The sequence below is a fragment of the Pelodiscus sinensis genome, chromosome 16 (assembly GCF_049634645.1).
Source record: "Pelodiscus sinensis isolate JC-2024 chromosome 16, ASM4963464v1, whole genome shotgun sequence".
NCBI lineage: Eukaryota > Metazoa > Chordata > Testudines > Trionychidae > Pelodiscus > Pelodiscus sinensis.
The window spans coordinates 14,314,523-14,331,786 of record NC_134726.1 but is presented as its reverse complement, the minus strand read 5'-3'; the positions used below and the strand labels follow the sequence as shown (position 1 = coordinate 14,331,786).

General features: G+C 42.3%; 1 protein-coding gene across 6 annotated transcripts in view; it reads left to right on the top strand.

The window, feature by feature from the left end:
• The window catches only part of LOC102446612 (uncharacterized), a 234,792-nt gene that overhangs the window by 128,812 nt on the left and 88,716 nt on the right, over window positions 1–17,264 (top strand). For 4 of the 6 annotated variants that reach the window (XM_075899317.1, XM_075899314.1, XM_006128511.4 and 1 more), the window contains exons 29-36: window positions 1,231–1,442; window positions 4,128–4,316; window positions 6,463–6,602; window positions 8,005–8,167; window positions 8,277–8,363; window positions 8,785–8,919; window positions 9,740–9,859; window positions 11,103–11,195. In XM_075899317.1, the coding sequence (XP_075755432.1) occupies window positions 1,231–1,442; window positions 4,128–4,316; window positions 6,463–6,602; window positions 8,005–8,167; window positions 8,277–8,363; window positions 8,785–8,919; window positions 9,740–9,859; window positions 11,103–11,195 (1,139 nt within the window). The remainder of the gene's footprint in view (window positions 1–1,230; window positions 1,443–4,127; window positions 4,317–6,462; window positions 6,603–8,004; window positions 8,168–8,276; window positions 8,364–8,784; window positions 8,920–9,739; window positions 9,860–11,102; window positions 11,196–17,264) is intronic. The other 2 variants (XM_075899315.1, XM_075899316.1) reach the window with 2 other exon arrangements.

The window sequence follows — 17,264 nt, the reverse complement described above, 5'->3', positions numbered from 1 at the left end:
ACATACCCTGATTTAGTTGGGGTTGATCCTGCTTAGGGCAGGGGTTTGGAACTGATGAGCTCCTGAGGTCTCTTCCAACCCTATGATTCTAAGTGTGCGTTGCATTGATTTACCTGCTTCATTGTTGTCTGTAAAAAAAAAAAAAATCAATTTTCTGACATTTATTGATCAAACAAACTGGGTCAAAATCCATCCAAATTTACCCTCCATTGACTTCAGTATGGTCACATGTTGTGTGGTATTCAGCCCTGAAGATCTACATTTCCAAAGTCATCTGCACCAAATTCACTTGTGTGTGCACACAGACATTTTGTTGCAAATTGAGTAGTCTGATGTAAAGAGCCAAATTCACCCAGCGGTATTTCCATTGAGGTTAGTTGAATCACACAAAAGCTTAATTTAATCCCTCACAAGTTGCTTTTTGAGGTTTTCTTTCAAAGGTTTGCAACATCTGGCCATAAATATCATTTGATATAGCACATACTTATCTGTGAGTTACTTGGACATATTACAAGCTATGAAGAATGGCTTCATGGGCTCGTCTACACTGGCCCCTTTTCCGAAAGGGGCATGTTAATTTCACAGGTCGTAATAGGGAAATCCGCGGGGGATTTAAATATCCCCCGTGGCATTTAAATAAAAATGTCCGCCGCTTTTTTCCGGCTTTTAGAAAAGCCGGAAAAGAGCGTCTACTCTGGCCCCGATCCTCCGGAAAAAAGCCCTTTTCCGGAGGATCTCTTATTCCTACTTTGAATAGGAATAAGAGCCCTTTGAAGTAGGAATAAGAGATCCTCCGGAAAAGGGCTTTTTTCCGGAGGATCGGGGCCAGTGTAGACGCTCTTTTCCGGCTTTTCTAAAAGCTGGAAAAAAGCGGCGGACATTTTTATTTAAATGCCGCGGGGGATATTTAAATCCCCCGCGGATTTCCCTATTACGACCTGTGAAATTAACATGCCCCTTTCAGAAAAGGGGCCAGTGTAGACGTAGCCCATGTGATTACACACGTTGTGGCAGATCATACAGTGGAATCCATGTTCCTTGCCATGTAACCACTAGACGACATTTTATCCCATCCATAATAGCCTTCAGCAGTGCAGCACATATAATCCAAACACCCTGTCAGTATACCAACATGTTTTAGCCTCAGTCTAAGTCTGTTTTGTTGCAGGTTTATAGTAAAGTAGCAAACATTTCTATCAGCTTTACTACAACTATTTTACTTGCTTTCAGGTGCACTAAACATGGACACCCCATGGCTATATCTGTATGTAGCTCACAAACTACACCAACCTGAGCAAGCTACTTATTTGTCTACTGTGGAGCTAACAACCGGGAAAGCCCTTTCCATCAAGAACCTGGTGGTGGAAATCTTCTGTAAAGACAAAGACAATGAAAAAGAAGGGAAAATCTATATCTATACACCAACTACTACATACCTGCGGGTTGGTAACACATAGTTTCTTTTCGTATGTAGTGCCCAGCATGGATGGCTATTATAGCGGTAGTTATATAGCAATTCTCAGCACACATGTTGCAATGATCTTTGTGTGTGAATCTACCAGATAGTGTCTTGAAAAGCATGCATTCAGCCTTATCCTGGGCTTGTATAGTGTGCTTTCCATCCTCATTATGGAAGCCTGTTAAACCTCTCTCTCCCCCACCTTTCAGTGCAAGCATAGTCAATGCTTTTTAGCCAGTTCTGAAAAATGAGAAGTGTGCTAGCCGTGCATGCATATGCAACACGGCTGTGTCTACACTGAGCCACTTATTCCAGAAAAGCAGCCGCTTTTCCGGAATAAGCTGCGAGCTGTCTACACTGGCCCCTTGAATTTCTGGAAAAGCACTGACAATCTACTGTAAGAAATCAGCTGCTTTTCCGGAAAAACTATGCTGCTCCCTCTCGGGCAAAAGTCCTTTTTCCGGAAAACTGTTCCAGAAAAGGGCCAGTGTAGACAGCACAGTAGTCTTTTTGCAAAAAAGCCCTGATCGCGAAAATGACGATCGGGGCTTTTTTCCGGAAAAGCGCGTCTACATTGGCCACAGATGCTTTTCTGGAAAAAGGGCTTTTCCGGAAAAGCAGCCTGCCAATGTAGATGCTCTTTTCCAGGAAATACTTATAACGGAAAACTGTTCCGTTTTAAGCATTTCCGGAAAAAGGTGCCAGTGTAGACGTAGCCCACATGTCTCCTGAGGGTGACATTTATCTCTTCTTGCACAAAGCACTTTGGGAATGAAGTTCTACCCCGTCACTAATCTAGCCTACGTACCCCCTTTTCTTTAAAGCTTTTGGGCCACTGGATGTGCGACTCTTCTAATACCTGACATGCAGAATAGATTTTAACAAAAGACTCTGTCTACTGATCCTATGACTGATTCTAATCACACTAACACAACTGTGATCTATACAAGTTCTAATGCCATGAACATGACCTCATACTGTCTGGCTATGTCTACACTGGCATGACTTTCCGAAAATGCTTTTAACGGAAAAGTTTTCCATTAAAAGCATTTTCGGATAAGCGCGTCTAGATTGGCAGGATGCTTTTCCGCAAAAGCACTTTTTGCGGAAAAGCGTCCGTGGCCAATCTAGACGCAGTTTTCCGCAAAAAAGCCCCGATCGCCTTTTTCACAATCGGGGCTTTTTTGCGGAAAACAGTACTATGCTGTCTACACTAGCTCTTTTGCGCAAAAGTCTTTCAGAAAAAGACTTTTGCCCGAATGGGAGCAGCATAGTTTTTCCGGAAAAGCACTGATGATTTTACATGAGATGGTCAGTGTTTTTCCGGAAATTCAAGTGGCCAGTGTAGACAGCTGGCAAGTTTTTCCGCAAAAGCAGATGATTTTGCAGAAAAACTTGCCAGTCTAGACACAGCCTCTGAGTGCCGGTCATTGTGCATGAAACAATAGAACTAACATTTGCCATTAAACACTAAATTTTCCCTGGAGTAACTCTGTGGCTGTGTCTACATTGGCCCCTATTCCGTAATAGGGATGCAAATGTAGCACTTTGGAATAGGCAAATAGGGATTTAAATATCCCCCGCGGCATTTGCATTAACATGGCTGCCGCTTTTTTCCGGCTTGTAGATAAGCTGGAGAAAAGTGCCAGTCTGGACGCGATCCTCCGGAAAATAAGCTCTTTTCCGGAGGATCTCTTATTCCTATTTTCAAGTAGGAATAAGAGATCCTCAAGAAAAGAGCTTATTTTCTGGAGGATCGCATCCAGACTGGCGCTTTTCTCCGGCTTATCTACAAGCCGGAAAAAAGCGGCCGCCATGTTAATGCAAATGCCGCGGGGGATATTTAAATCCCCCGTGGATTTGCCTATTCCAAAGTGCTACATTTGCATCCCTATTACGGAATAGGGGCCAATGTAGACACAGCCTGTATGTTTTGCTATTATTTGGGTTTCCCTATGCAAATGAGATCAGAATAGGATTCTTCAGCTTGAAGGGTCAGGTCCATTTATAGCATACATTGTTCAGAATTAAAACGATTGGTCAGTGTTTCACAAAAGACAGCCTTCATCTAAAAAGTCTTTCGTGATGTGACAAACTCCATGGAGGTTAGGTCCATCAATGGCTATTAGCCAGGATAGGTAGGAATGGTGTCCCTAGCCTCTGTTTGTCTGGAATTGGATGACAGGGAGGGATCATGTGAGGTTTACCTGCTATGTTCCTTCCATCTGGGGAATCCGGTATTGGCCACTGTCAGAAGACAGTATATTGGGATAGATGGACCTTTGGTCTGACTTAGTATGGCCATTTTCTTATGTTCAATACTTTAGGGTAGTCCTTTGAGTCTCACCCTTTCCCCATTAGATCTCTGTTGGTCTAGTTCCAGTTGAAGGCTGTTGCAAAGAAAGAATTGGTTTACTTGTTAATTTCTTTGAAGATGTCCAGCCATCTATCCCTCCCTTGTCTGGGGGGAACGTAAAATAAACAGAACAAAAATAAATAGCGAATTCCTCGTGAGAACTGTAATACCCTGAAGTGAGATTATTGTTTTTACAATGAAAATGCTCACAATTTATCTCTAGTAGGTGCTGTTTATAATGCTGTGCTGCAGAGAGAAAAGGATTTTACCTACTGTAACTCAATAAGGCCAAAATATTTCTTTATCTTTCAGGCATCCACAGTCAATCACCTTGAGAGAAATGTTCTGCATAGCTACAATGAAGTGGTATCTGTATGGAATCAGCTTGTGAGAAATCAGGTTCATTTGGAGAATAGCAAGCAAGCCAAATTTTTCTGCTTTAAGATAAAGACTCTGAAGCAGGAGTTTAATTTGACAGCTGATTATTTACACCTGCAGGGGGTAAGATGATTGTAGAAATATTAAACTTTTCTGGATTTGGGACTATATCTCTCAAGTATTCCCTGATGAGGAGCGTCATTCCTTTATTAGACTCCAATCATGCACACCTGTAGCTAGTTATTTTATCCCTTTACATTACTGGCATGAAGCAGGCAACTTAATGCAGGTTTAAGAAATCTGTCATCACTAGATTTCTCCTCCATTTTTATAGTGTACTTCAGTTTGTGCCCTTCTCTGTTCTCTTGGGGTATGTCTAACCTGTATGGTTATTTCAGGATACTGGAAGTATCTCGAAATAGCTACCCTGCATATTAACAAGTTGCCTGTTATTTTTCAAAATTACAGATGTGCTGTTTTGGCATCCCTGTAACCTTTGTTCCATGAGGGTTAAGGGATGTCTTGAAATAGGGTGTTATTTTGAAATTTTGATGTGCCAAATTTTGAAATATGCTATTTTTACATTCAGTCGAAATAAGATATGCAATTTGCATAGTGCAAATTGAGTACCTTATTTTGAGTTTAAGGTTCTGTGAAGGTGCACCCTTAAAAGCCAGTGGCACACACTAAGTGCTGAGGGATGGTGTGTTCCTGGGTAAATTACAGAAAATAGGAAACCTAAATACTGAAGCTTTGATGTGGGTGAAACATGGAAGGGGAAACTTTAAGTTGACCTAAAAAGGAAAATTTCAAAATTTGCTGTGAATCAAAAAACAGAATTCATTTTGGGTCAAATAGAAGATTGTTTTGATTTTGATCTTTTTTCTTTTTAAATTTAAAAATAAAATTAAAGGTAATTTCAAGAAGAAGTGATTTAAAATTGAAAATTTTAGTTTCAAAAATATTACTTAAAACAAAATGTTTTGAGTTTTTTTTAGAATTTTAAGTCTTGGATTTTTTACTGTTAATGCTTTGTGGAAATTAACATTAATTCACAAAAATGTTTTCTTTGACTCAAATCTGCATTTTTCACAAATGAAAATGGATGAAAAATTTCACCCAGCTCTAGCAACAAGTAACTCATTTTATGCACACCACTTACTCACACCGCAGTGTGCCTAATATCAGAAACTAGCCTTTAAATGTACAAATAATGTTTGGAGTCTATAGCACATGACAGATAATCAACAGCCTACCTTCTAAAAAGATTCCTTGGTCAGCCCTGTTCTATTCATGGTACTCAGATGCTTCCTACATCAAACCAGCTTAACTGAAAAGTGAAACTGACCTTAAAATACAATAATTTAATTTATCCATTCTAAAACATGAGCATTGTATCCCTGAAAAAATACAATTTCATCTGTCATCCTGTAATTTGCATATGTACTTCATGTTTGCATTTCTGCAAAGGTAACTCCTTTTGCCCTTCTGAGAAAAGAACATGCTTTAATCTGTTGCAGCATGATGACTCTTTTAAATGGAAACTTACGCAGCACTGTATATTCTGCAAGTATGATGCATTCAAGTTTTAAGACTAATACACAGTAGGCAGTAAATTCAGAGTTTTCTTGCTTGTTTTGCGTTTACAAGACATAGCATTCTAAATATATTTGGTATCGTAGGCCCAATCTTGTGAAGAGTGAACTTAGTTGGAATCAATGCTGCTCAGCATCTTGCAGGATGGATACTTATTGTTTCCAGTATTAATATGATATAAAAGAACCATGTTCAAATTTACTTTGATGTTTTAAAATCATACATAGAAATATTTGTGCTCCAGAACAATCTTTGGTTACTTTGTTGTACAGTGGTAAGTATTGTAGAAGTTACCTCTCATTTTTGCCCAGTGTTTTGCTGCATAAATTTGCTGAGCATCTCCATTGAAAAACTGTAACAGCCATGGGGTAATTTAAGGTCTGAAATTGGTTAAGATCTTAACATCACTTAAACTGGTGTAAATTGGGAGTAGCTCCAATGAAGTCTTTAGAATTTACCAATGTTTATATAAGGTCAGAACTGGGCCATTGTAGGCTTTGTGGTTGGCTTTATGTGGAGCAGCAATGGGCTTGTTCAGTAAAACAACAACCTCATTTCAGCCTGGTTTACTATGTGGTTTGTGATTGGCCCTCTCTACACACTGAATCTAAAAAATCTGACTAAATTCTTCTCTCTCAATGTTACCTTGATGATCCTGCTACATTGACTGAAGCCTAAACGGAGTAATGTCTCTGTGAGGGCCCAATGGACGGACCACAAGAGTCTGCCAGTAGTGTTGCTGCTGGAGGGTCAGATAGAAGAGCTGAAGAAAGATAAAATGCTCTACCAGAAACGTGGAACTATCCATTTCAGGTGTAGTGACTTTTTTCATATCTCCACCTTGCATTTTAATGTGAGTTTTAGAGCTCCTGTGCTTGGCAAGACAAAAGTCCCCATCTGTCTATATGCCTAGACAACGTGGACACACACAGACTATGTCTGGAGACTGAGGCTTTGCCTACACTTATCCCATCTTTTAGCAATACGTCCATGTTACGAAAAGTCTGGCAGTGTAAATGCTGTTTGTCGGAGGGGAGAGGGACCCCTAGAATCTGTCCCTTGATATGTAACTACTGAAATGTAATTTCAGGGATCCTACAGAAATTCAGGACTCAATTCAATGAGATGTCGACCCATCTCCAGAGAGGTATTGAGCATTCTCAATATCTAGGGAGGCCAGGAGGAGATATAAGTACTAGGATTGCTTAGGAGCTGCTGAAAGGTTGTGTAAGAGGTAGTTTAAGTAATGGAAAAAATAGATGATTGAAAAAAGAGAAAAGATGTCAGATGTCCAACTGTGCATGAACTCAGTCCAGTGTGGCATTATAAATATGAATATCTCTTTCAGCTGAGCTAATTAAAGTCAAAGTTGCCTATACAAAGATGCACCCATGTAATAAGTGCTACAGAAGGGTATAAATTAGCTGACCATCTGTTCCCAGGACAACTAAATTAGTTCAGTGTAAATTATATTGTTTCTCCAGAATAAAAAAAAAATGTACTTGCTAGCTGAAATTTTCAAAGTTGCCTAAAGAATAGCGGGTACCTTTTCATTAGAAATTAATGGGAATTGTGCAGCCATATCTTTCTGGAGGCTTTGTCTATAGGATACACGAAGTCCCTGTGAGAGTGATACATGAGGCATTGCTTTAGGTGCTCTGTACCTGTCCTGCATACACCATAGAATGCAACATCATGTCAGTGACTTCACATGCTGAAAGATGTTGGATATGGCATGTGGTCTAGAGTAGGAATTTTCCATCAGAAATGCTGGCTAGTTTGTAGCTCTGTTTTATGTACTATTTATTCTTTGTATTCCCATACACCAAAGGAGCCCTGGTCACAGATCAGGAGCTCATTGTGCTACATTCTGAACAAATACAAACTAAAAAGAGAGCGTTCCTGCCCCCAGAGGTAACATTCTGAACTAGAGTGAAACTCTAACCATGTGTGGCATTCTACCACTAACCATGCATGGCATTCTATCACATGTATACAGGTACCATTCTCACACATTTCTTTTCCTTTCTTGCTCCTTCCTCTATCCCTGTAATTGTCCAACCTTCCATGTAGGCTTGCTTTGATTAAGTAATTGACACTAGAGATGTTTGCAATTGAAGTCTAGAAGTATGAGCTGAAGATGAAAACTGTGTGTGGGGGGAGGGTTTCCTCTGTGATTTTTCCTTACGATCTTTATTTCTTTATTTTATCCCAGACATCCATTTAAACTGCCCATTCCTCAGAGCTTCCTTCTCCAGGAGACATTTACTGTAGACAAAAAGCAAAGCCACTACTTCTTGGAGACTAAAATTTTGATAAATGGGCTGGATGAATCAGTTCAAACCTTTACACTTGGCTATCAAGCTGAACATCCCTATGTGAGTGAACCTGATGTAACAATTTGCCTGTAAGTTCAGAAAGTGACAGCCAGAAAATAAACAGACTATTCTATATAACTCACAAGTCTGGCTTTTCTCATTTTTTTAGATTTGTGCTGGCTTAGCTCATCCTTATAACAGCAAGATTTTCCCCCAAAACATAGAAATATGTGCCTTAACCCGAAATCACCAAAGTGTAAGTAAACTTCACATTGGGGTTAATTCATAAAGAAGGCTCCATTATATGTCAGTAACACAGCAATTTGAAGTCTATCAATTTACTTAGAAGTTTGATTGGTTTAGGTGGGGAAACTGAAGTACCAAGTGAATTACTTTGGGATGGGTCTCCTTTGTGTTACTGGAACAAGTACATTTGTGCAAATAGATGTTAAGTATTATTATGAGTGCACTTTGGGAAGGTGGAAGTTCTACATTCAAATCCTGGCCTTGGGCAAGTCATTTCACCTTCATTACCAATATTAGTTTTCTTTTCTTACACTGCTCGGCAAGTTCCTTCTGAGTCCTAAGCAATAGCTCCATACTAAATGGACAGCTCTCCCATTTTAGAATAGTCTACTTGATTTGCTCATTCTAACAACTCAAATCTCAACACACAGGCAAAGCATGAGGTTGAAGCTGTTCTGAAAGTCAATAAGAAAGATGCCCTCAGGCTTCTGGGCAAGTACCAGAACAAATCCAGTGAGACGGATTTCAGACATCTCTTACACATGGACATGGCTCACTCCTTCCAGGTATTTGCGCTGACACTGACTGACTTACTAAGAGCAATTATTTCCTTCTCCCTGCCCCCAAAATATAATTTCCCCTTTCTTTATGTGTCTTCCTTTTGGCCATTAAATTATCACTCAGTGCCATTGCTTTTCTTTACCATTCCTTTGGGTTGGAGAGTTCTAGTTAATGTTAATTTTTTCTTTGTTTACGTAGCACATAACACAGTGGGATTCTGGTCCATGATTGGGGCTCTTAGGTTCTACCACAATATAGATAATTAATAATAATAATAATTAATAAATAATTTTTCTGGGGGGAGCTAAAATATACTATCCATTTGTTTTTTCATTGTGATAATTAAGAGGTTTATTGAAACTGGTAAGGGGTCATTGTATATATTGAATAAAACATTTGTCTACACCAGTGTTTCCCAAATGGTGTTCTGCAGAACCCTGGGGTTCCACGAAATGAAAATAAGGGTTCCCCGAGAATATGCCATTAAATAATATTTTATGATTTTAAAAAAATAATATTATGTGATTTTTGTTTTTAATTATGTGCAATTAAACTAAATGTTGATCTCATGACCTTGTTTAGCATTTGTTTATTATTATCCTTACTTATTTGTGGTCTATTTTTTCAGCTCCATATATTAGTCTGTTATTAGGGATTCTGCAAATTTCTTTTGAATTTAAAAGGATTCCGTGGCCAAATAAAATTGGGAAACACTGGTTTACACACACAGCTCATGTACTTCGCAGTAAAAGTAAGACTAGAAAATGATGAAAGTGAACTTGTATAAAAGTAGCCATTATGTAAACATTGTGTCTTACTAAACAGCTCAAGTTTCCACAAGCACTGGCCCTGGGTGGAGAGCTATTTTCTACACAAACCAAACTGGGAGTCTTTGATTATGGTCTGAATACGAAAGTCACAATCAACAGAAATGATTCTTTACAGGTCAGGTTACTAGTTCTTGAGATTCCACAGCATGAGCTGGAGTTATTGTGGTATGCCTTCATATTGTTAATGTTCTAGGCTCCTATTCAGTAATTCATTCCTGCAAAGGGCACACATAAAACCAGTGTGTTGCTTCAGACCTATTTTGAATGGTGCATAGGTCTTGTGTTGGCTTTTTCCATAGGAGTGAATTTAACTTACTGTAAAGCTTACATGGTCTGGTTTAACACTATAAATTCTTGGAGAATGGCTTTTAGGGAGGGGAGTACAGGGTTTGGAAGACCATGCAATTCTCAGAGAATTAGATGAGTCTTATGTAGAGGGAGAAATCCAGAGCAGTTAGCTGGGTTCTGAGTTTGATTGTGGCTTGACTCCTTTGCACAGTTGGAATTCGTTTTTATTTCAGAGATCGCAAACTTTCAAAAGTTTACAGAAAGTTCTTCATTATGAGGAATTTCTCCTCAAATAAAATACCTCTGTTACTGAAACTATAGAAACCTTCCAATTGTTTAACAACATTCTAAACATAAAATGCTCCCAGAAAAGATTTGCTAGTTGAAAGTATCAGTGCCAGAAAGTGGATATTTTCTTCAGAACTAGAAATAGAGCCACATTAAAAACTGTGTTGTTCTAGCCATGTATTCCCCAGATATTAGTGAGATAAGGTCCATGAGGAAATATCCTTTATTGGACCAAATTCCGTTGGTGAAAGAGACAAGTTTTCAAGCCACCCAGAGCTCTTCAGAGCCTGAGCTCCAGCCTGAGATGCATCTTCCAAGTGCTGTCTATGCAGCTAAGTCTAGTGCAAGCCCTTCTCACCTGAGTCTCTTGACCTGGGCTGGGAGGTTCCCTGCCCCTGCATGTACGTCTTCACTGCACAGTATTCTCGGGTGATCACTGCAAGCTCTACCCAATTTACTGTGTCCAAATGAAATCAGCATCCATGTTTTGGCCTAATGCCCATGTTAGTTGACCTACTGGGGGTAAAAGCATCAAACCTAGGTTTTGTGTGGCTAGGAAGGGATTACAGCCAACCTCAGAGTAGGAGCTTGATTTAACTCTACAGTGTAGACATGCCCCTAAATAGGTGTTGAAAGCTGTGTGTGTACTCATGTACTGGGAGCAGCATTTTGCTAAAATTCAGAACATTTTGAAGTAAATTATCCTGAAACTCAAATTAAATTGTGCTGGAATTTCACCATAATTCTTGATTTCAGCAGTGTGACTCTTCTTGTGTCAACAGTTTACTGCTCAGCTAAATGGATCAAACACTCACTTCGGATTTTCTTCCCAGTTTACTCATCCATATCAAACAAAATTCCCCCAAGACTTTCAGGTACAGACTACATTTAATTGAAACTGTAATTGGAGTATGCTTTCTCTTTCTCTCTCTATTTTCATTCTCCTTCTTTGACTACTTTTCAGTTGTATTATTAGTTAAGCAAATGAAACACAAAACCCATGTGGTGACATTTAGTCACTGGAGTCAGCTGTAGAATGTCCAATATCAATCACTCCATATCCAGGACATTTGAATCAGTAGCTCACACCCTACCTCATCTATATTGAGATTGGTTGTGCAGTTTACTAGAAGTATTTTGACCATCTGAGTTAAAGTCACAGTTTGTAGCCTTTGTCTCGCATACGACCAGGCACCATTTAACCTCATGGTCAGAATCTTGACGTCAGTTTGCTCTGGAATTAGTGCTGATTGCATCCTTTTTACACTGTTCTGTCAGCAGGATCTGGGTGCAGCTTACCTTGGCATGAGTGAGACTGGCTGCAGCACAGGGTCTTTGAGGGGTGATGCACAATGGAAGGGGGAGGCTTTCTTTACTGGTTTCTCAAGAAAGGCAGTTTTAGTCACCACAGTCAAGGATGGTATTTTCTCTTCCTCCGATTCCGCACTCCAAACATAGTGAAATATGGCTAACCCCTTGCATCTGGTCTGATCAGAGTAGGGCCACATGGCAGTTCTAAAGCAGTGCTTATCTTTCCAAAAGCTCATCACCTAATAAACCATCTTGTTAGTCTTTAAAGTGCTCTAAAGTCCTGTATTTTACTTCAGCTACACCAGACTAACATGGCTACATTTCTATTACTATCTTTCCAAAAGGCACTCATGACTTATACTGAAAAAGTTTTTCCTTAAAGCAATTAATATGCTAGTATTTTATATATATATATTTTATATATATATATATATATACACACACACAATAATGCAGCCAAAATCCTTATAACGTGAGGGAAGAGGACTTTTAAAAAACAAAACAAAACAGTGTTTCTTCTTTGCGTGATTGCTCATGTCGATTCCATGTAGGTGCACGCACCGTGTGCATGCATTGTGGGAAGATTTTCCCTTAACAGTATCCATTGGGCCAGCAGAGGAGCCCCCAGAGTGGCACCGCTATATTGGCTAATATATACTCCGGTTGGAGTTTAGGTCCCTTTCAGCGGAGGGCAGGGTAATCTCCTGAGCTGCCCTAGATGCCATGGTTGCAGTGGCCCACATCATGGCCATGGGACTGGTCTCATGATTCAGCTCGTGGCTGCAGGGATCTGGAGTCCCTCCTGAGCTCCAGGCTACTATTCAGGACCTCCCCTTCGAAAGGCAGTCCCTTTTCTCTGAACAGACTGATCAGCATCTGCATTGCCTTAAGATACTCGGGCCCCAAGGAGTTCATGGGTAGGGGTTTTTACTCCCAGTACTTCCTGGTTCCGAAGATAAAAGGGGGGTTTCGATCCATTCTAGACATCAGGGAACTCAAGACCTTCATTACCAAAGCCAAGTTCAAGATGGTGACCCTGGCATTCATCATCCTATCCCTAAAGCTTGGAGACTGGTACATTGCGCTCGATCAAAAAGATGCCTACTTCCATATTTCCACTACCCCTCACAACAGATGGTTCCTCCGCTTTATGGTTAGCCAGGACCGTTACCAATTTATAGCTCTCCCCTTTGGCCTTTCTATGGCTCCTCATGAAATATATGGCCATAGTCACCGCCATCCTGAGAAAGTGGGGCTTCCAAGTGTTCCCTTACCTGGATGACTGACTTGTCCAGGACCCCTCCTTGGACCAGGTGCTGGCCCACATTGGCATGGTATGAGAACTCTTTCAGGAACGGGGTCTTCTACTGAATGTGGCCAAGTCTACCCTGGTCCCCACTAAGGTCATAAAGTTCGTGGGCACCTGGCTGGACTCCACGTGGGCCATGCCCTCCCAGCCCAGGTCACGTTTTCTGGCTATCAGAGAAACTGTCATGACCATGCGGGCATTCCCAATGACCACAGCCAGGAACTGCATGCACCTCCTGGGACTCATGGCCACCTGCACTTATGTGATCCAGTATGCCAAGTTTCACATGCACCTACTACAGTTGTGGCTGCCACAAGTTCACAACCCATCCTTCCACTCTTGGACAGAGTGGTGACTGTTCCCCTCCCAACATCCTCCACTCCCTGGACTGGTGGACTCTAGAGGTGATCTGCACGGGAGTCCCATTCTCCAGGCCATGGCTGATCATTCATTTGATGACGGACGTCTTTGATTCTAGCTCGGGAGCTCATGTCAGTGACATGCAGATCCATGGTATATGGTTGCGGGAGGACCTTTCCCTGCATATCAGTCACAGGGAGCTGCGGGCAGTCTGTCTTGCATGTCGGGGCTTTCTTCCCCTGCTCAGGGGCAGAATGGTTCTTATCCTGTCCAACAACACCTCCGCAGTTTCCTACATAAACAGGCTGGGTTAGGCCCATTCCCCTCCCCTGTGTCGGTAAGCCCTCCAGCTTTGGGAGGTGTGAATTGGGGAGGGTATTCACCTGTTTGCTTCCTACATTCTGTGGTCTCAGAACACGCTGGCGGACCAGCTGAGCAGGTCCTTCTCTGGCCACGAATGGTCCCTTGGGGGATGTGGCCCTCCAAATTTTCCGTAGGTGGGGATTTCTCCTACCTGTTTGTGACCTGCCAGAATAGGAAGTGTCCCAGGTTCTACTCCCTCTTGGGGCTGGGTTGGGGGTCACTGGGAGATGCACTCGTTACCCCTTGGCCCAAGGGGCTGCTTTATGCATTTCCACCCTTGGTACACAAAGTGCTCCTATGGGTTCGGGAATTCAGGACCTCCCTCATTCTCATTGTGCCGCCATGGCCCGGACAACATTGGTTCATGTCCCTGCTGAACTTATCCTGCGAGAGGCCAATAGCCCTTCCGCTGGACCCGAATGTGAAAACGCAGAACTTTGGCAGGCCCTTCCACCCAAACCTGCATCCCTGCTCCACGGCTGAGAGCAGGGGAGCTGCAGTGCTCACAGTGGGTACAGGAGGTACTGTTAGGAAGTAGGAAACCTTCCACTAGGGCCACCTACTTGGCTAAGTGGAAGCATTTCTCTATCTGTGCTATCCAGAAAGGGGTATCACCTATGGATGCCCAAGTCCTGCTGGTCGTGGACTACTTACTGGACCTCAGGGTCCAAGGAATATCCTCCTCATCAATTAAGGTGCACCTAGCGGCCATCTCAGCCTTCCACCTGGGTTCATGGGACAAGACACTCTTCACAGAACCAATGGTCCATCAGTTCCTGAAGGGATTGGACAAACTTTATCCTCATGTCCATCAACCCATCCCTCAGTGGGACCTTAACCTGATTCTGATCAAACTCATGGGCCCTCCCTTTGAACCTTTAGCGACACGTTCACTGTCATACCTTTCCAGCAAGGTGTCTTTCCTGGTAGCCATCATGTTGGCCAGATGTGTATCCAAACGGAGGCCCTGCCCTTATACAGTTTTCTTTAAGAATAAGCTTCAGAGGGGTAACTGAGTTAGTGTGTAACAGGAAAAACAAACTTCTTCTAACACTCCTGTCATCTGAAGAAGTGGGTTGTGCCCACAAAAGCTCATGATATCATCTACATATTTTGTTAGTCTTTAAGGGGCTATTAGTCTATTTGTTGTTTTTAAAGTTTTTTAAGGTTAAGGTCATGTAACCCCCCTCACCCAGCTTTTCTTTCAACAATGGTGTCTTGTTTCTGTGTCTCCCAGGATATTTTGCTCACAGTTTTTTTACCCCAAATTCCATGCTTCTGGTAAAGAACATGTGTTACACACTCTAGATGTTAGGAGAGCTTTAGCACTTTATTGAAATAGGACAAAGCCCTTCCGTAAGTCCCCTCAGCTGTTTGTAGCAATCACGCTACAGTTGATGGGGCAGCTTGTCTCCTCGCAGAGGATCTCTTTGTGGATCACGTCCTGTATCAAGGAGTGTTATGAGCTGGCTGGGGTGCCAGCTCCTCCCATCACAGCTCACACTACTAGGGCCCAGGCCTCTTTTTTGGCCTTTGGCTCAGGTCCCTATTCTGGCCATTTGTAAGGCTGCCACGTGATATTTCTAGATTTGATTTTAAAAAATAGGGATGAACTGGTTGAGAATTTGAAAGTGGAAGGCAGCTTGGGTGAAAGTGATCATGAAATCATCGAGTTCGTGATTCTAAGGTATGGTAGAAAGGAGAAAAGCAAATCAGAGACAATGGATTTCAGGAAGGCAGATTTTGGTAAGCTCTGAGAGCTGGTAGGTAAGGTCCCATGGGAGGCAAGTCTGAGGGGAAAAACAACTGAAGAGAGTTGACAGTTTTTCAAAGGGCCATTATTAAGGGCCCAAAAGCAAGCTACAGGCAGTCCCCGACTTACGCGGATCCGACTTATGTCGGATCCGCAGTTACGAACGGGGCTTTTCTCGCCCCGGAGGACACGGACTGCGGGACCTTGGGTCCCCCCGCCCGTGTACTCCGGGGCAAGAAAAGCTGCTTCGCGTCTCCCTGGTCTGCAGACCAGGAAGACGCAGAGCAAAGCCACGGAGGGGCTCGGGCAGCCGGGCAGCCCAGGCGCGCCTGGGCTGTCCCACCGCCGGCTTCCCTCGAGGCTTTGCAAAGCCGCGGAGGGGCTAGGGCTGCAGGGCAGCCCAGGCGCACCAGCTTTTGCCTCGGGGGAAGCTGGCGGCAGGACAGCCCAGGCGTGCCTGGGCTGTCCCGCTGCAGGCGTGCTCCAAGGCTTTGTTCCCCGTCTCCCTGCAGACCAGCAACCCAGCAGCACCCCAGCTGCTCTGCCACAGGCGTCCCCAAGTCAGCCGCTGCTGAAACTGACCAGTGGCTGACTACAGGAAGCCCGAGGCAGAGTTGCTCTGCCCCAGGCTTCCTGGAATCAGCCGCTGATCAGTTTCAGCAGCAGCTGACTTAGGGACGCCTGGGTTTCTTAAGTTGAATCTGTATGTAAGTCAGAACTGATCAGTTTAAGCAGCGGCTGACGCCAGTTCCGACTTACATACAGATTCAACTTAAGAACAAACCTATAGTCCCTATCTTGTACGTAACCCGGGGACTGCCTGTATTCCGCTGTGTAGAAGATATGGCAAAAGACGGCCTTGGCTTAACCGAGAGATCTTGCATGATCTAAAAATAAAAAGGGAGTCATAAAATAATGGAAACTAGGACAAATTACAAAGGATGAATATAGGCAAACAATACAGGAATGCAGGGGCAAGATTAGAAAGGCAAAGGCACAAAACGAGCTCAAACTAGTGACAGGCATAAAGGGAAACAAGAAGACATTCTATAAATATATTAGAAGCAAGAGAAAGACCAACGACAGGGTAGGCCCATTGCTCAGGGAGAAGGGAGAAACAGTAATAGGAAACTTGGAAATGGCAGAGATGCTTAATGTCTTCTTTGTTTCGGTCTTCACCGAGAAGTCTGATGAAGGAATGCCTAACATAGTGATAAAATAAAAAAAGAACAAGTTAAAAATCACTTAGAAATGTTAGATATCTGCAAGTCACCAGGGCCTGATGAAATGCACCCTAGAATACTCAAGGAGCTGATAGAGGAGGTATCTGAGCCTTTAGCTATTGTCTTTGGAAAATCATGGAAGATAGGAGAGATTCCAGAACACTGGAAAAGGGAAAATATAGTGCCCATCTATAAAAAGGGAAATAAGAACAACCCAAGAAACTACAGACCAGTCTGTTTTAACTTCTGTGCCAGGAAAGATAATGGAGCAAGTAATGAAGGAAATCATCTGCAAACACCTGGAAGATAATAAGGTGATAGGGAACAGCCAACATGGATTTGTAAAAAACAAATGTCAAACCAATCTGATAGCTTTCTTTGATAGGATAACAAGTCTTGTGGATAAGGGAGTTCTGGGCACCACATTTCAAGAAAGATGTGGTGAAATAGAAGAAGATCCAGAGAAGAGCAACAAGAATGATTAAAAGTCCAGAGAACATGACCTGTGAAGGAATACTGAAAGAATTGGGCTTGTTTAGTTTGGAAAAGAGAAGATTGAGAGGGGACATAATAGCAGTTGTAAGGTATCTAAAGGGTGTCACAAGGAGGAGGGAGAAAACTTGTT